Source organism: Cebus imitator, unplaced genomic scaffold (assembly GCF_001604975.1).
Source record: "Cebus imitator isolate Cc_AM_T3 unplaced genomic scaffold, Cebus_imitator-1.0 Scaffold108, whole genome shotgun sequence".
Lineage (NCBI taxonomy): Eukaryota > Metazoa > Chordata > Mammalia > Primates > Cebidae > Cebus > Cebus imitator.
Genome location: NW_016107423.1, coordinates 5,047,530 through 5,062,017, shown reverse-complemented (window position 1 = coordinate 5,062,017; position 14,488 = coordinate 5,047,530). Strand labels below are relative to the sequence as shown.

At 42.7% G+C, this 14,488-nt stretch overlaps 1 protein-coding gene across 3 annotated transcripts in view; it reads left to right on the top strand.

The window, feature by feature from the left end:
* Positions 1-14,488, top strand: part of SMAD9 (SMAD family member 9) — a 73,992-nt gene that overhangs the window by 46,187 nt on the left and 13,317 nt on the right. For 2 of the 3 annotated variants that reach the window (XM_037741830.1, XM_017537982.2), the window contains 3 exons: positions 950-1,207; positions 6,223-6,333; positions 8,234-8,455. In XM_037741830.1, coding sequence (XP_037597758.1) covers positions 950-1,207; positions 6,223-6,333; positions 8,234-8,455 — 591 coding nt within the window. The remainder of the gene's footprint in view (positions 1-949; positions 1,208-6,222; positions 6,334-8,233; positions 8,456-14,488) is intronic. The other variant, XM_017537983.2, reaches the window with a different exon arrangement.

Here is a 14,488-nt window from a genome sequence, read left to right as displayed (position 1 = left end):
AGTCTTGCTCTTGTCTCCCATGCTGGAGTGCAATGGTACAGTCTCGACTCACTGCAACCTCTGCCTCCTGAGTTCAAGCAATTCTCCTGCCTCAGCCTCCTGAGTAGCTGGGATTATGGGTGCCCGCCACCACACCTGATTAATTTCGAATTTTTAGTAGAGATGGGGTTTCACCACATTGGCCAGGCTGGTCTCAAACTCCTGACCTTGGGTGATTCCCCCTAACCCTAGCCTTGGCCTCCCAAAATACTGGGATCACAGGCATGAGGCACTGATACTGGCTGCTGCTTATCTTTTACTTATTCACTTTTAATATTATTCAGTGTTTGTATTTAACTTAATAACTTTTAATTACTCACCTTGAAATCTTTCCAGTAAGGACACATAGAATGTTTTTATTTCAGCAGCACTACTGAGCCTGAAATTGAGTCTAGTCATCTAAATAATTCAACATGATCTCTGAAGGAAAAATATTCTGAGCATCACTTAGGGTTTCATTGCAAGCAATAGAAACTGATTTTGCCTTGGGGAGAAAAAAAGACTTATTTGGCAGAATTAAAGAAAGATGTAACAATCAGGTTGCCAGAAGGCTGGGTATTAGGACAGCTCTAGTCATTTCCAAGGTAGGAATAAATAGCAGGTCTCTTCAGAGTGCTGACACTAGAAAGATCCTCCTCTAAATGTTTTTGTGAATTGTGACATTTTGCTTAAGGTTCAGGTTACAAGGAGAAGACTGCTGCCTTAGCTTGACTCACATGCTCACTTTCTAGGTGGAGATGGGAACTTAGTGGACCGTTCCATGATGAGCACAAAGACTAACGGGAGTAGTTCCCAAGGGGAAAAACAGCTCTATCATCAAAAAAAATAGATAAGAATGACAAGTATCCACTCTGTTATGTACTGATGAGCAGTGTTCAATTCTAACTGTCTTCTTCCCTTTTGATCCTAGTGCTGCCTCCTGTGCTTGTGCCAAGACACAGTGAATATAACCCCCAGCTCAGCCTCCTGGCCAAGTTCCGCAGCGCCTCCCTGCACAGTGAGCCACTCATGCCACACAACGCCACCTATCCTGACTCTTTCCAGCAGCCTCCGTGCTCTGCACTCCCTCCCTCTCCCAGCCACGCGTTCTCGCAGTCCCCGTGCATGGCCAGCTACCCTCACTCCCCGGGAAGTCCTTCTGAGCCAGAGAGTCCGTATCAGCATTCAGGTCAGTAAGAACTATGGTCTGTGGGGCAATATGGGAAAATGGGCCCAACATGATGATTTATGATGGACAGTCACAATGACAGTCATTGTAACTGTCAATCATATAGTGTCAACAGTTTACAAAGCAATCACCCCTAAAATGATTAGGGCTATACCCATTTTGAGGCAGTTACCGTGGAGATACAACATGTTTTTGCTATGAAAGCTCTGAAAGCTCTCAGAAACTAAATGGATTTGAATAGTATCCCTGGGAATTTCCAAAGAGTTTTTTAAGGCAGTAGAAATAAGATTAAAAGACTTCTTTAATCTCGGCAGAAGACTTGGCCTGAGGACAAGCAACATGGAAGAGAAGTCCTAAGCCTCTACCTTGGTTACCTCTTTCAACAATCAAAGGAAGTCCTTGCCTAAGACATATGCCTGCATCCCTTGAGTGAGGCAGAGTGAAGCTCCAGCTTTAGCCAGTACATTCTCCCTTTCTGCCATGTAAAGCCAGGACAGCATTTTAAATATAGAGCTCTTCAGTTTGCTGAACTGAGAAAGCATATGGAATGGAAAGGAAGCCTGTAGCATGCTGTCATGATTGCATTTGCGGCCATACCTGTAAAGCGGATCTAAGTTGAGATAATGAATAAAAGATACATATGTACTTCATGAGTATGAGACAAATCTTATGCAGAGCTGACAAGTTCTTAAAGGCATGCATAAATACATTTGGTGCCAGATGTTACAATCTGCCTCATTTATTTATTCCTGTAATCTTTTATTTGACAGCTATTTATTAAAATCTTACTACATGCAAGCATTGCCTTAGGATTGCTGAAGGAGGCATTAACAGCTTAATAAAAACTGTCCGTGTCCTCACAGAGCTTATAAAACATGGGAAGATAAAGAGGGAATTGCCTTTTCCCCTCTGAGTTACTTAGTTCCTTTTGCCCCTCAGCAAGTTATGTAAGCATCTACTATAATATTTATTGTACTATATTGTATAATTCCTGTGTGGTCTATTTTTTCCATTAGACAGTGAGTCTTTCTATTTCTATGTCCAGCACAGAGCCTGAAATGCAGTGGTTGCTCATCAGTTGCTTATTTAATGAATTACCACACAAGTGTATTTATTTTTATTTATTTATCTATTTATTTTTGAGACGAGGTTTCACTCTGACACCTAGGTTGGAGTGCAGTGGCATGATCATGGCTCACTGCAGCCTCTGCCTCCCGGGTTCAAGCAGTTCTTCCACCTTGGTCTCCTAAGTAGCTGGAATTACAGGGGCACGCCACCATGCCTGGCTATTTTTGGATTTTTAGTAGAGACAGGGTGTTACCGTGTTGGCTAGGCTGGTCTCAGACTCCAGACCTCAGGTGATCTGCCCACCTCGGCCTTCTTAAGTGCTGGGATTACAGGCGTGAGCCAAGGCTCCCAGCCCACACAGGCATTTAGAACCTGGACATGGAGCTCCAGAGCATAGGCACAGGTTTTATGGACTCAGTAAGTGATGACTGAGCAATGCTAAGTATCCGGCACTGGGCCAGTGCTAGAGGTGCAATGATGATTAAAACAATGTAGTTGTCCCCCTTATCTGAGGTTTCAATTACCTGAGGTCAGCTGCAGCCTGAAAATATTAAAAGGAAAATTCCAGAAATAAACAATTCATAAATTTTAAATTGTATGTGGGAATGAAATCTTGTGCCATCCTGCCCAGGTTCTGTATTGTCCCTTTGCCCAGTTTATCTACGCTGTAGACACTATCCACCTGTGAGTCAATTAGTAGCTGTCTCTATGTGTTGAGGCATTACACTGCTTATGTTCAGGTCACTCTGATCTAATAGTGACCACAAAGAGCAAGAGTAGTGATGCTGGCATAGTGTTCTAATTGTTTTACTTTATTCTTAGTTACTGTTCCTAATCTCTTACTGTGTTTAATTTATAAATTAAACTTTATTGTAGGTATGTATGTATAGGAAAAAGCACAGTATATATGGCATTCTATACTATCCACAGTTTCAGGTATCCACTGGGGGTCTCGGACTGGATCTCTGGTGGAGAAGGAAGGACTGCTGTGGTCTCTTACCTTCAGGAGGCAGTAGCTATTGAGAGCAATCACATACAGGTAGCCTGTAGCAGTCCAGGCAAGTGATTATAAGGACCTGAACTAAAACAGGGATGTGGGGTTGGAAAGAGGGCAGTGAATTAGAGGAGGGGGATTCAACAGGACTTACTGTGGGGTGAAGGCAGAGACGCTGGAGGGTAGCTTGAGAGTTGTTCACTCAGTGTGGGAGCAGATGGTTGAAGTTTTGCAAGTGGCTGACTTCACTGAGAAACAACAGAAAGAAGTCATTTGAGGACAGAGCCTTGGTGAAGGGACAGGAAGATAATTATGTTGCAAAATATATATTTACATAACACACCTCCATGCTACAAAGACTTCCTGTGCTGACTTTGAATTCCTGCCCTGGTTACTCTGACAGGTTGATATTCATTTTCCTCTTCCTACCCATGCAGGACAGACCCCAACAATGCTGCAGAAGCTGGTTAGTTTCTCACTGAAGGCATAGCCCTTTTCATTTCAAAGAAAGTAATTCTTGTCTGAATGATTAACAGCAAAATGCCAACCTGAATAACAGACCCATAGATTAAACAAGAGTAAAAGGAACTTTTGAGATATACTGGTTCAGCCTCTAAGATTTTTTAAAAAGCTCTATTGAGGTATAATTCACATACCATACAACTACCCATTTCAAGTGTATAATTCCATGGTTTTTCATATGTTAAATTTTTTCAAGTAGTGGTGAAATATATCTAACACAGAATTTTCCACTTCAACCATTTTTAAGAGTACAACCTGGCCGGGTGAAGTGGCTCACATCTGTAATCCCAGCACTTTGGGAGGCTTAGACACGTGGATCCCTTGAGGTCAGCAGTCCAAGACCAGCCTGGCCAACATGGTGAAACTCGCTCTCTACTAAAAATACAAAAGTTAGCTGGGCATGATGGCGCACATCTGTAATTCTAGCTGCTCAGGAGGCTGAGGCATGAGAATCACTTGAACCCAGGAGTCAGAGGCTGCAGTGAGCCAAGATTGTGCCGCTGCACTCTAACCTGGGTGAGGGAGTGAGATCCTGTTTCAAAAAAAAAAATAAAGTACAATCTGATGGCATTAGGTGCATTCATAATGTTGTGCAACCATCACCACTACTTATTTTCAAAAAATTTTTATCACCCTAAACAGAAACTCTGTACTGATTAAGCAGTAGCTCCCCATTTGCCCACTTCCCCGGCCCCTGGTAAGCTCTAATCTACTTTCTGTCTCTATGAATTTGCCTGTTGCAGGTACCTCATGTACTAGATTCATACAATAGTTCCCCTTTTGTGTCTGTCTTATTTCACTTGCAAAGTGTTTTCACAGTGTAGTGGCATACAGCAGTAGTTCATTTTTGTGACTGAACAATATTGGTTTGTATGGCTATACCACATTTAAAAAAATCAATCCATTGGATTTTTGGATTGTTCCCACCTTTCGGCTCTAGTAAATAACACTCTGCTTTCAATTACTTTGGGGATTTACCTGGGAGTGGAAGTGCTAGAGCATACAGTAATTCTATTTTCAGTCCCACTTTTTTTACTTTTAACTTTTTAGAGACAGGGTCTTGTTTTGTTATCCAGGCTGGAGTATGGTGATACAGTCATAGCTCACTGTATCACTTCAAAGTCCTGGGTTCAAGTGATTCTCCCACCACAGCCTCTGAGTAGCTAGGATTACAGGTACACATCACCATCCCCAGCCAATTTTTAATTTTTTTTTTTGTAGGATGGGGTCTCATCATGCTGCCCAGGCTGGCCTCAAACTTCTGGACTCAAGTGTTTCTCCCACTTCAGCCTCCCAAAGTGCTAAGATTATAGGTGTGAGCCATGGTACTTAGCATGTTCTGCCCCTTGAGTAAATAGACATACTTAGTCAAAGACCTGCAAAAAGGCCATCTTGCTTTATAACTTTTCACCAGAGTGATAGGAGTCATAGTCCATTTTCTCACAAGGACATAGTTTATCCATGGTTTCCTAGTATGGTCCACGAACCCCTGCATTAGAATTGCCACCATTGCATGTTAAAATGTACATGGCTACATTTAGCTACCTGTTGAATCAGAATTGCTAAGGATGGGGCCAGGAATCTGCATTTTTAGCAAGCCCCGCTGCCAATTTTTGTGCATGCTTAAGTGTGAGAACTACTTGTATGGACAATTTGATACAAAAAGGAAGATCGATCCAACTTTTTTGCTGTTGTATTCTGCCATGGGTGTAACAAAACCATTCTGAACTAACATTCTGACCTGTATACTGACAGAATCAGTTGTTTTGTGCTGAGGTCCTCCATAAAGAGTTTTCTCATGAGTTTTTATTGTGTAATGAATTACTTCCTGATAAGCTATTATCCACGAATTCATCCAATTTGCCTAATCATGATCACTGTCCAGTCACAGAACTGCCATTTGGGTAGAAGGGCCCTTCTCAGCCTGCGTTGGGCACAAAGTTATAATCACGTTTCAGCTATTCTGTGTTTTGGGGGCGTATCCTGAAGTATCTCAGGGATAGAGCATCCCCGTGTCCATTGTACAATTCATGGCAACATAGAAGCTGAAAATTAGGCTCATTTCAGGGAAGGTTTAGTTTTCTCTGTGGTTTGCGAGCCAGATCACAGACTATTCTGCTATGAGGAAAGTTGGGAGAAGAGGTCTTGCATTTCAAAGTCTTGCCATGAAGTCATTAGAACTTAATAATATAACTCGAAAGTCAGAGGGAAAATGAACTGACCCTTTAGAGAGGCTCTCAGAACAACCAGTTGCTTTCATAGGGTACTCACAATGTCACCTCAGGAGAGCCTTGTTACGTTAACATGGTCTCTCTGTAGGAGTAGCGCTGTTCACCAAGCCCAGGAGTTTAATGGCAAAAGATGTCGGATCCAGCTGTCTTTGTGTGGTTTATTGATTTGACAATTCCTTTGTTCTACTGCTTTCTTTTAGTTGACACACCACCCCTGCCTTATCATGCCACAGAAGCCTCTGAGACCCAGAGTGGCCAACCTGTAGATGCCACAGCTGATAGACATTTAGTGCTATCGATACCAAATGGAGGTAAATTGTAGATGAACAGTGAAATGTAGCTATTTTCCAAAGTATTTCCTATTAACCCCAAACAAAGCAACTCAAAAAACAAAACCAGAAATGTATTGATTGGCCTGCTGTTTGGCATGTGTTTTAAGAGGCAAATGGCATGGCTTTGCATTTTTTTTTTCACCTGGGTACAGGTGGGCTAAGGCCAAAAAAGGATGTCAGCCTTTTTTTTTTTATTTTTTCATGGCTTTGCATTTTAACTTTGACATTCCTCAGTACCGCAGAATTAATGTTTTGTTTATCATCTTCATTACCAGAATAAGTTAACTTTTTATTTTAACTTCACATTTATCAGTTTGTAGTTCTTTTTTTTTTTTTTTTTGAGCTGGGCTGGAGTGCAGTGGCAAGATCTCCACTCACTGCAACCTCCTCCTCCTGCGTTAAAGTGATTCTCCTGCCTCAGCCTCCTGGGTAGCTGGGACTACAGGTGTGCACCACCACGCCCAGCTAATTTTTTGTGTTTTTGGTAGAGACAGGGTTTTGCCAATGTTGGACGGAATGGCCTCTATCTCTTGACCTCGTGATCCACCCGCCTTGGCCTCCCAAAGTGCTGGGATTATGTGAGCCACCGTGCCTGGCCAGAAGTTTGTAGTTCTTGATGTTTAGTATGGAATTGGGAACTCAAGAAGTTAGGGATTTTATTCTATTTGTGTTTTTACTATATGTTTACAGTGGTGTCGTTCGTTTGACCAGAGAGGTACTCTTAGAAATATACATAAATGGGGTTTTTACAAAATTTTATTTGCATCTTATAATAGTCTAGTGTTGCTTGACTTTAATGTTTGTACAAACCACATTGTGATCTTGCATAAATGCACATTTTGATTCCTTAGATCTTAGGGTGGGGTCCAAGAATCTGTACTGCTAAGCTCCCATGTGATGCAGAGGCTACTGTTCCATGAGCCACATCTTGAATACAGAGGTTCTGAAGAAGTTTACCATTTGAAGTACTCCAAGTGAATATTTTTATAAGCTAAGATCCTTTTGTAAGAGAGATAATAACCTCCAAATTTATCCATTTCATAAATTTATATTTAGTGCATATAGGAACATATTCTAGATGCAAGAATAATGAGGATGTTCAAGGAAGAGAAAGATAATCTGATCAATGGACAGACAGAGAAAGGGTGTGGGTGGCAAAGAAAGAAGGAACTCTGAACTTTGATTGGTTACAGGAAAGTGACTTAACTTTAGATTGGGTGTGAAAATACTCATCGGTTTCCTAATGAAATATCCCGCTCTCTTTAAATGTTTTTCTTTTTTTTTTTTTTGTCATGCGTAACTAGATATTCCACAGAGCAGAATGTGAGCCCCTCTATGTGGAAGTTTTTTTCCCCTAAATAATTTAATGTCTTATTCAGCATTATTGATTTGCTTTTTTATCATAGCCAAACTGTTATTTTCCATCTCTAGTTTGTTGGAAAATGATACTTTTTGCCACAAGGATTCAAGAGGGCACAATAACAGCGAAATGCCATCTCTCACATGTTTCTGAAAGAAGAGGTGACCTGCCGGCTTCCTTTTAGCTGTGCTTGCTTTAGGGTTGACAGGTTTTTTTATGTCCATCTGTTCGTGTCATGTTTCCCTGACCCCTTCATTACCAATACATGTGTTTATAAATACTCTAGCCATGGAAGATGAATGAGGACCGTGGGCTAGACATCTCAGGTGGGCTGGTGAAATGAGCCAGCCCCAAGCAGATCCCATGAGAGCTACAGGTTCTCAAAGGTTGCAAAGCGGCATACTTGTGTTGCAGCCAACTATGTGGTTAAAAGCATTAACTAAGTTTCCTGGTGAAATCATGAGCTACACAGCCCAGGTATGACAGTAGCCATGTGCTATCTGGTTTGTTTTCTTCCAGATTTTCGGCCAGTTTGTTATGAGGAGCCCCAGCACTGGTGCTCAGTCGCCTACTACGAACTGAACAACCGAGTTGGGGAGACATTCCAGGCTTCCTCCCGAAGCGTGCTCATAGATGGGTTCACCGACCCTTCAAATAACAGGAACAGATTCTGTCTTGGACTTCTTTCTAATGTCAACAGAAACTCAACGATAGAAAATACCAGGAGACACATAGGAAAGGGTAAGAGCAAAGATGTCATTCCATTAGTCATCTAGCTAAAATGTCAATGGTCATGTATGTAGAAATGCACCTGACCATCTTCACATATCAGTCACATGCCCCTGTGGAAGGGCCCCAGGGCTGGTGAGCTCTGAGATAGCTCTGACATTACCATGGGGGAAAGCACATGGGTTGTCAGGATCTTAGTCCCTCTGCCTCTAAAGTCATCATGCCGCCTTCTAGGGGTGGGTGGCATGGAGTGGGGATGGTGAAGACAAGCAAGATGATAAAAATGAAGAAAGCAGGGTGAAATTATTGAACAGAAGTACTATGCATTATTTTTGATTTGCCTAAAACTTGCCAACTAGGATCATTTCTGAAGAAGAGGAATTCTGACTGGGTGATGATTTGTATTGGGTAAAGCTCCCTTTGGAGCCTTAGCAGCTAGGTAGTTAGAAAGAATATATGTCTGGAAGCCTTTGGCATGTGATTGGGGTTCTCCTGCATGCAGGTATATAGCAGCTGATTGGGCACAAGTCACACTGGTCTCTGTTCTGACCAGTGATGCTTTTGAAGCCCATCTCATTGGTGTGAGTGTTGGTAGCAAATCTCAGCTGAGTGTGTGGTCTGGCTGAGGATCTTTAAATTTTTTTTTTTATATCAGAATATGTGGTATCTCAGAGTGATACCATGGAGTCCCAGTTGTAGAGAACCTTCAGTCATTTGACCTTTTCTTTCTCCATCCAGCACTTAAACCACCTCAGGAAAGTAGCCTGAGCCTTTTCTTTCAAATTTCCAGGGGAGATTCATTGTTTCCCTTCGTGATGCATTGTAATATTCTTCCCAACGCACCTTCAAAATGTCTCCTGTTGGAGTAAACCTAAAAGCCATTGTTTAGAAACAGGCTGAAATTATTCATTGATGTTGACTCTTAATGGAGACAGTTACTTTATGTTTATTTATATTCTGTCTCCATAGTGGCTTTGAGGCAACTTACAAGAAACCATTGCAGTGAAATGATAAATGAAAAATAGAAAATTAGAAATGGGGGTTGGGGGAGGGTAGAAGAATCCAGATATGTCATCGATAAGGATTAACTCTGTTAACCAAGCTAAGCAGGGTTGGGCATGGTTAGTACATGGATGGGAGAATGCCTCTCCTCCTGGGAATGTAGCCCTGTAGGTCTTAGCCTTATTCTACCTAACCCCTATTCAAGATGGAGTTGCTCTGGTTCAAACAGCTTTGACATAGAGAGCTAGAGAAGATGGTGGTGATTTTGCTCTAGGTTTCCTGACACGGAGGGAAGAATTGAAAAACTCACTCTGGAATGTAATTTTTATCCCAAAGTGGGAAACATAACCATTCCTCAAAGGAAATAATATTTTGAATGAATTCCTAAACAAGTTTCTTGAGCATGCCTTTACTTTCAGATGATTTTTAGAAGAACCTTTAGTGAAATCTCAAGACAAAACATTAACACATAACGTTGTGAAGCAGTTTGCTAAGGAGCTTTGCAGATTGGTCTGCATATTCAACATCTGCTGGTGCCAGTGGATCCAAAGACAGGATTAAAATATTAAAGGAGTGCTGAATGTGTTTTAGGAACCTGTCTGCAAGTTGCTTCTTCAAGGTGCTCCTGCTGAGGACATGGAAAGTCTGTGTAGTCTATTTTTGTTGTTATAAAGGAATACCTAAGACTGGGTAATTTATAAAGAAAAGAGGCTTATTTGCCTCGTGGGTCTTCAGGCTGCACTACAACATATGTGCTGGCATGTGCTTCCGGTGAGGGCTTTAGGAAGCTTCTAATCATTGCGTAAGGCAGAGGAGAGGCTGTGTGTCACCTGGGAGGAGATAGAAGGGAGGGAGGTTCTGGGCTCTTTTTAACAAACAAATCTGACAGGAACTAATAGAATGAGAATTCGCTTACGATCTCAAGGAGGGCAGCAAGCAGATCATGAGGGATCCTCCTGCACGACCCAGACACCTCCCACGGAGCCCTACCTCCAGAATTGGGAATCAGATTTAGATGTGAGATTTGGAGGAGTCAGATATCCCAATTATATCAGTAACTACTGTGTTGTTAACTGAGAGCTCATCCTTAGGGTTAAGAAGCCACGTTAGCAAGAGCCAGGACTGATTACCTGTTCCCCAAACTGGAGCACCTAATAGTGCTCCCCTTGATTCAAGTCAAGGGTACTCATGGCCACATGGTCCCAAGGCAAAGCTACAGTTTTCTCAGAGCTGCTTAGGAATTACTCCAGTGTGGAAAAAAAAATTTCTTAGACAAGCTACAAATGTTGCCATAAAGCCTGGCAGGGAAAAAAGTGTTGGCTCGGGAGATTTTAAAGCAAGGGCAGTCGTTCTTCTGTGAGATCACAGGAGTCTCTCTCAGATGCTGCCATGTGTTATCTGGTTCTGAGCAGCATGGCTTCCCAGAGCACCAGCCTGAATAAGTTAGCCGCAAAATGCACTCCTAGGCTATCGAATGAGTTAACTTGCTCTGTGAAATTAATTAATTAGATTTAGTGATATGCATTAGATTTTAGTGATAGGCATTCATCTCACAAATATTTACTGAGCACTGACATTAGATTTTAGTGATATGCATTCATCTCACAAATATTTACTGAGCACTGACTCTCAGCCAGACTGGACACTGGGATGCAGCAGTGGAAAAAAGACAACATCAGATTTCATGGATTACTTGCTGCTAGGGGAAAGACAGACAAGAAATTCAACATGCAGGATGTCCAATAGAGAAACGCAAAGCAGGGGAAGAGAATGGAGACTTTAAACCAGTGTAACCAGGGAAGGCCTTCCTGAGAAAGTGACATTTCAGCAGATGTTACCAGAAAGGTATCCCGATCCAGACCCAAGAGAAACTTCTTGGACCTCACACAAGAAAGAATTTGGGGTGAATCCATAGAGTACACTGAAAGCAAGTTCATTAGAGAAGTAAAGAAATAAAAGAATGGCTACTCCACAGGCAGAGAAGCTGCATGAGCTGCTCGACTGATAATACTTACAATTATTTCTTGATTATATGCTAAACAAAGGGTGGATTTTTCATGAGTTTTCTGGGAAAGGGCTGGAGATTTCCCAGAACTGAGGGTTCATTCCCTTTTTAGACCATATAGGGTAACTTCCGGGCATGGCCATGGCATCTGTAAACTGTCGTGATGGTGGTGGGAGTGTCTTTTCGCATGCAAATGCATTATAATTAGCGTACAATGAGCATTGAGGATGACCAGAGGTCACTTTCATCACCATCTTGGTTTGGGTGCATTTTGGCTGGCTTCTTTATGGCACTCTGTTTTGCCAGCAGGGTCTTTGTGACCTGTATCTTGTGCAACCTCCTGTGTTATCCTGCGACCAAGAATGCCCAGCGTCCTAGGAATGCAGCCCAGTAGGTCTCCCTCTTGAGGCCATTTTAAGGGCCTTGGTTTTTACTCTGTGGGAAATGGGAAGGTAGATTTAGGTTGAGGAGTTTATGTTGTAAACCAAAAAGTATCTGAGACAAGTCTCAATCAATTGATTTATTTTTATTTTATTTTATTTTTGAGATGGAGTTTTGCTCTTGTTGCCCAGGCTGGAGGGCAATGGCACAATCTTGTCTCACTCCAACCTCCACCTCTCAGGTTCAATTGATTCTCCTGCCTCAGCCTCTTGAGTAGCTGGGTTACAGGTGCCCACCACACACCCAGCTAATTTTTGTATTTTTAATAGGGACAGGGTTTCACCATGTTATCCAGGCTGGTCTCGAACTCCTGATCTGCCTACCTTGGCCTCCCAAAGTGTTGGGATTACAGGTATGAGCCACTGCACCCAGCAGAGGTCTCAATCAATTTAGAAAGTTTGTTTTGCAAGGTTAAGGATATGCCAGTGATGTGGCCTCAGGAGGTCCTGGCGGCATGAGCCTAAGGTGGCCAGACTATACCTTGCTTTTATACATTTTAGAGAGACATAATACATCAGTCAAGGCATGTAAGATTTACATTGCATAGATCTGGAAGGGTGGGACTACTTAAAGGAGGGGCTGGCTTCCAGGTCATAGGTAGATTTAAACATATTCTGATTGGCAATTGGTTGAAAGAGTTATTATCAATAGAAAGGAATGTCTGGATTTCATAAGGAGTTGTGGAGACCTAGGTTTTATCATGCAGATGAAGCCCCCCAGGTAGTGGGCTTTAGAGAAAGTGGACTGTAAATGTTCATTATCAGACTCTAGCTCTGTGTTGATGTCTATGCTGGAAAGATATAATGAGGCATGTCCAACCCCTACTTTCCCTCATGGCCTGAACCAGTCTTTCAGGTTAAATTTTAGAGCACCCTGGCTGAGGTGGTGATCCATTCAACTGGTTGTGGGACCTTAAAATTTTATTTTTGGTTTACAATATGATCTGAGTTTACACTTTAAAAAGATCCCCTGGCTGTTCTTTTGAGATTAATTAGACCGTGATGGGCAAGAATGGAAGACATCTTTTTTTTTTTTTTTTGAGATGGCAGTCTTGCTCTGTCGCCCCCGCTGGAGTGCAGTGGTGTGATCTAGGTTCACTGCAACCTCCGCCTCCTGGGTTCAAGGGATTCTCCTGGTCTCAGCCTCCCAAGTAGCTGGGATTACAGGTGCATGCCAACACACGTAGCTAATTTTGAATTTTAATAGAGACAGTGTTTCACTATGTTGGCCAGGCTGGTCTCAAACTCCTGACCTCAGGTGATCCGTCCACCTTCACCTCTCAAAGTGCTGAGATTACAGGTGTTAGCCACTGCACCTGGCCTGAAGATATCATTAAAAACTTTTTTGAAAATTGTAGTTAATGTTAAAAACATGCACTTTGAATGAAGAGCCTCTCAAGCAGGCTTTGTGTGAGCAACATGGCTGTTTATTCACCTGGGTGCAGGTGGGCTAAGGCCAAAAAGGGCGTTAGTGAAGGGTGGTGGGATAGGAGTTGGTTTTATAGGTTTGGGGAAAGTTTTTGGGGAGGGGGCAGGGGTGTTATGGAGTAAGATCAGTTCCTGTGGTGGGGGTAGGGGCAAGGAATATACATTACCATAAATTCAGTTACAGTGGCGGGCGGGGTAAGGGGTAAGGCGTAAGAGTAGCTAAGATGGCAGGGTGGGGTGCAGAGTATTCACATTATCATAATAACAGTTAAGGTGGCGGGGTCCCTTGATGGTTGATGTCCCGGGGAAGCTCCGTTGGGCGATCAGGGATAATGAAGAATGCGGGGCCAGCAGTGATCAGTCAAGGCTGGCAGGACTTTAGACTTTCTGGGTCCAGATGGCACATGGAGGCCTGACAGTTAATGATGAGCCATTCCCCTACTCAGTAAATATCAATTATCCTTCAAGTCACTTCTGGCTTGTATTCCTTGTTTAGTGACTACATTAGCTTAGATGGCTGGCCCTGCTAAAGGAAGGTCATGTTGCCACCCTATCACTTTGAGTCGTGGTTTTGCTAATGGTGATGATGGGTGCTGATTCACCCCACTTTCCATCTAATGGGTAGATCTGTGAGGTGGAGGAGCTTGTAGAAAGCATTTACTGGTAGCCATGTGGCAGTTAAATGGTACAAAGGAATTGAACCTCTGACTTTGACCTCCTAGCAAGGTGCTTTAAATAGCTACTAACAGTTGGCACTAGCATACCAAAAGCTACCACTTAAATGTCAAAGGCAATACCTTGAGCAGCCTGGAACATTGCATTCCAGTGTGGGACCTATCCATATTCTTCCTTAGAAACTAGGCAGACTGGTGGCCAGGCGTGGTAGCTCACGCCTGTAATCCCAGCACTTTGGGAGGCCGAGGTGGGCAGATCACAAGGTCAGGAGTTTGAGACCAGCCTGGCCAATATGGTGAAACATCATCTCTACTAAAAAGACAAAATAAATTAGCCAAGTGTGATGGCACATTCCTGTAATTTCAGCTACTCAGGAGGCTGAGGCAGGAGAATCACTTGAACTTGGGAGGTGGAGGTTGTAGAGAGCCAAGATCATGCCACCACACTCCAGCCTGGGTGACAGACAGAGTAAGACTCCGTCTCAAAACAAACAAA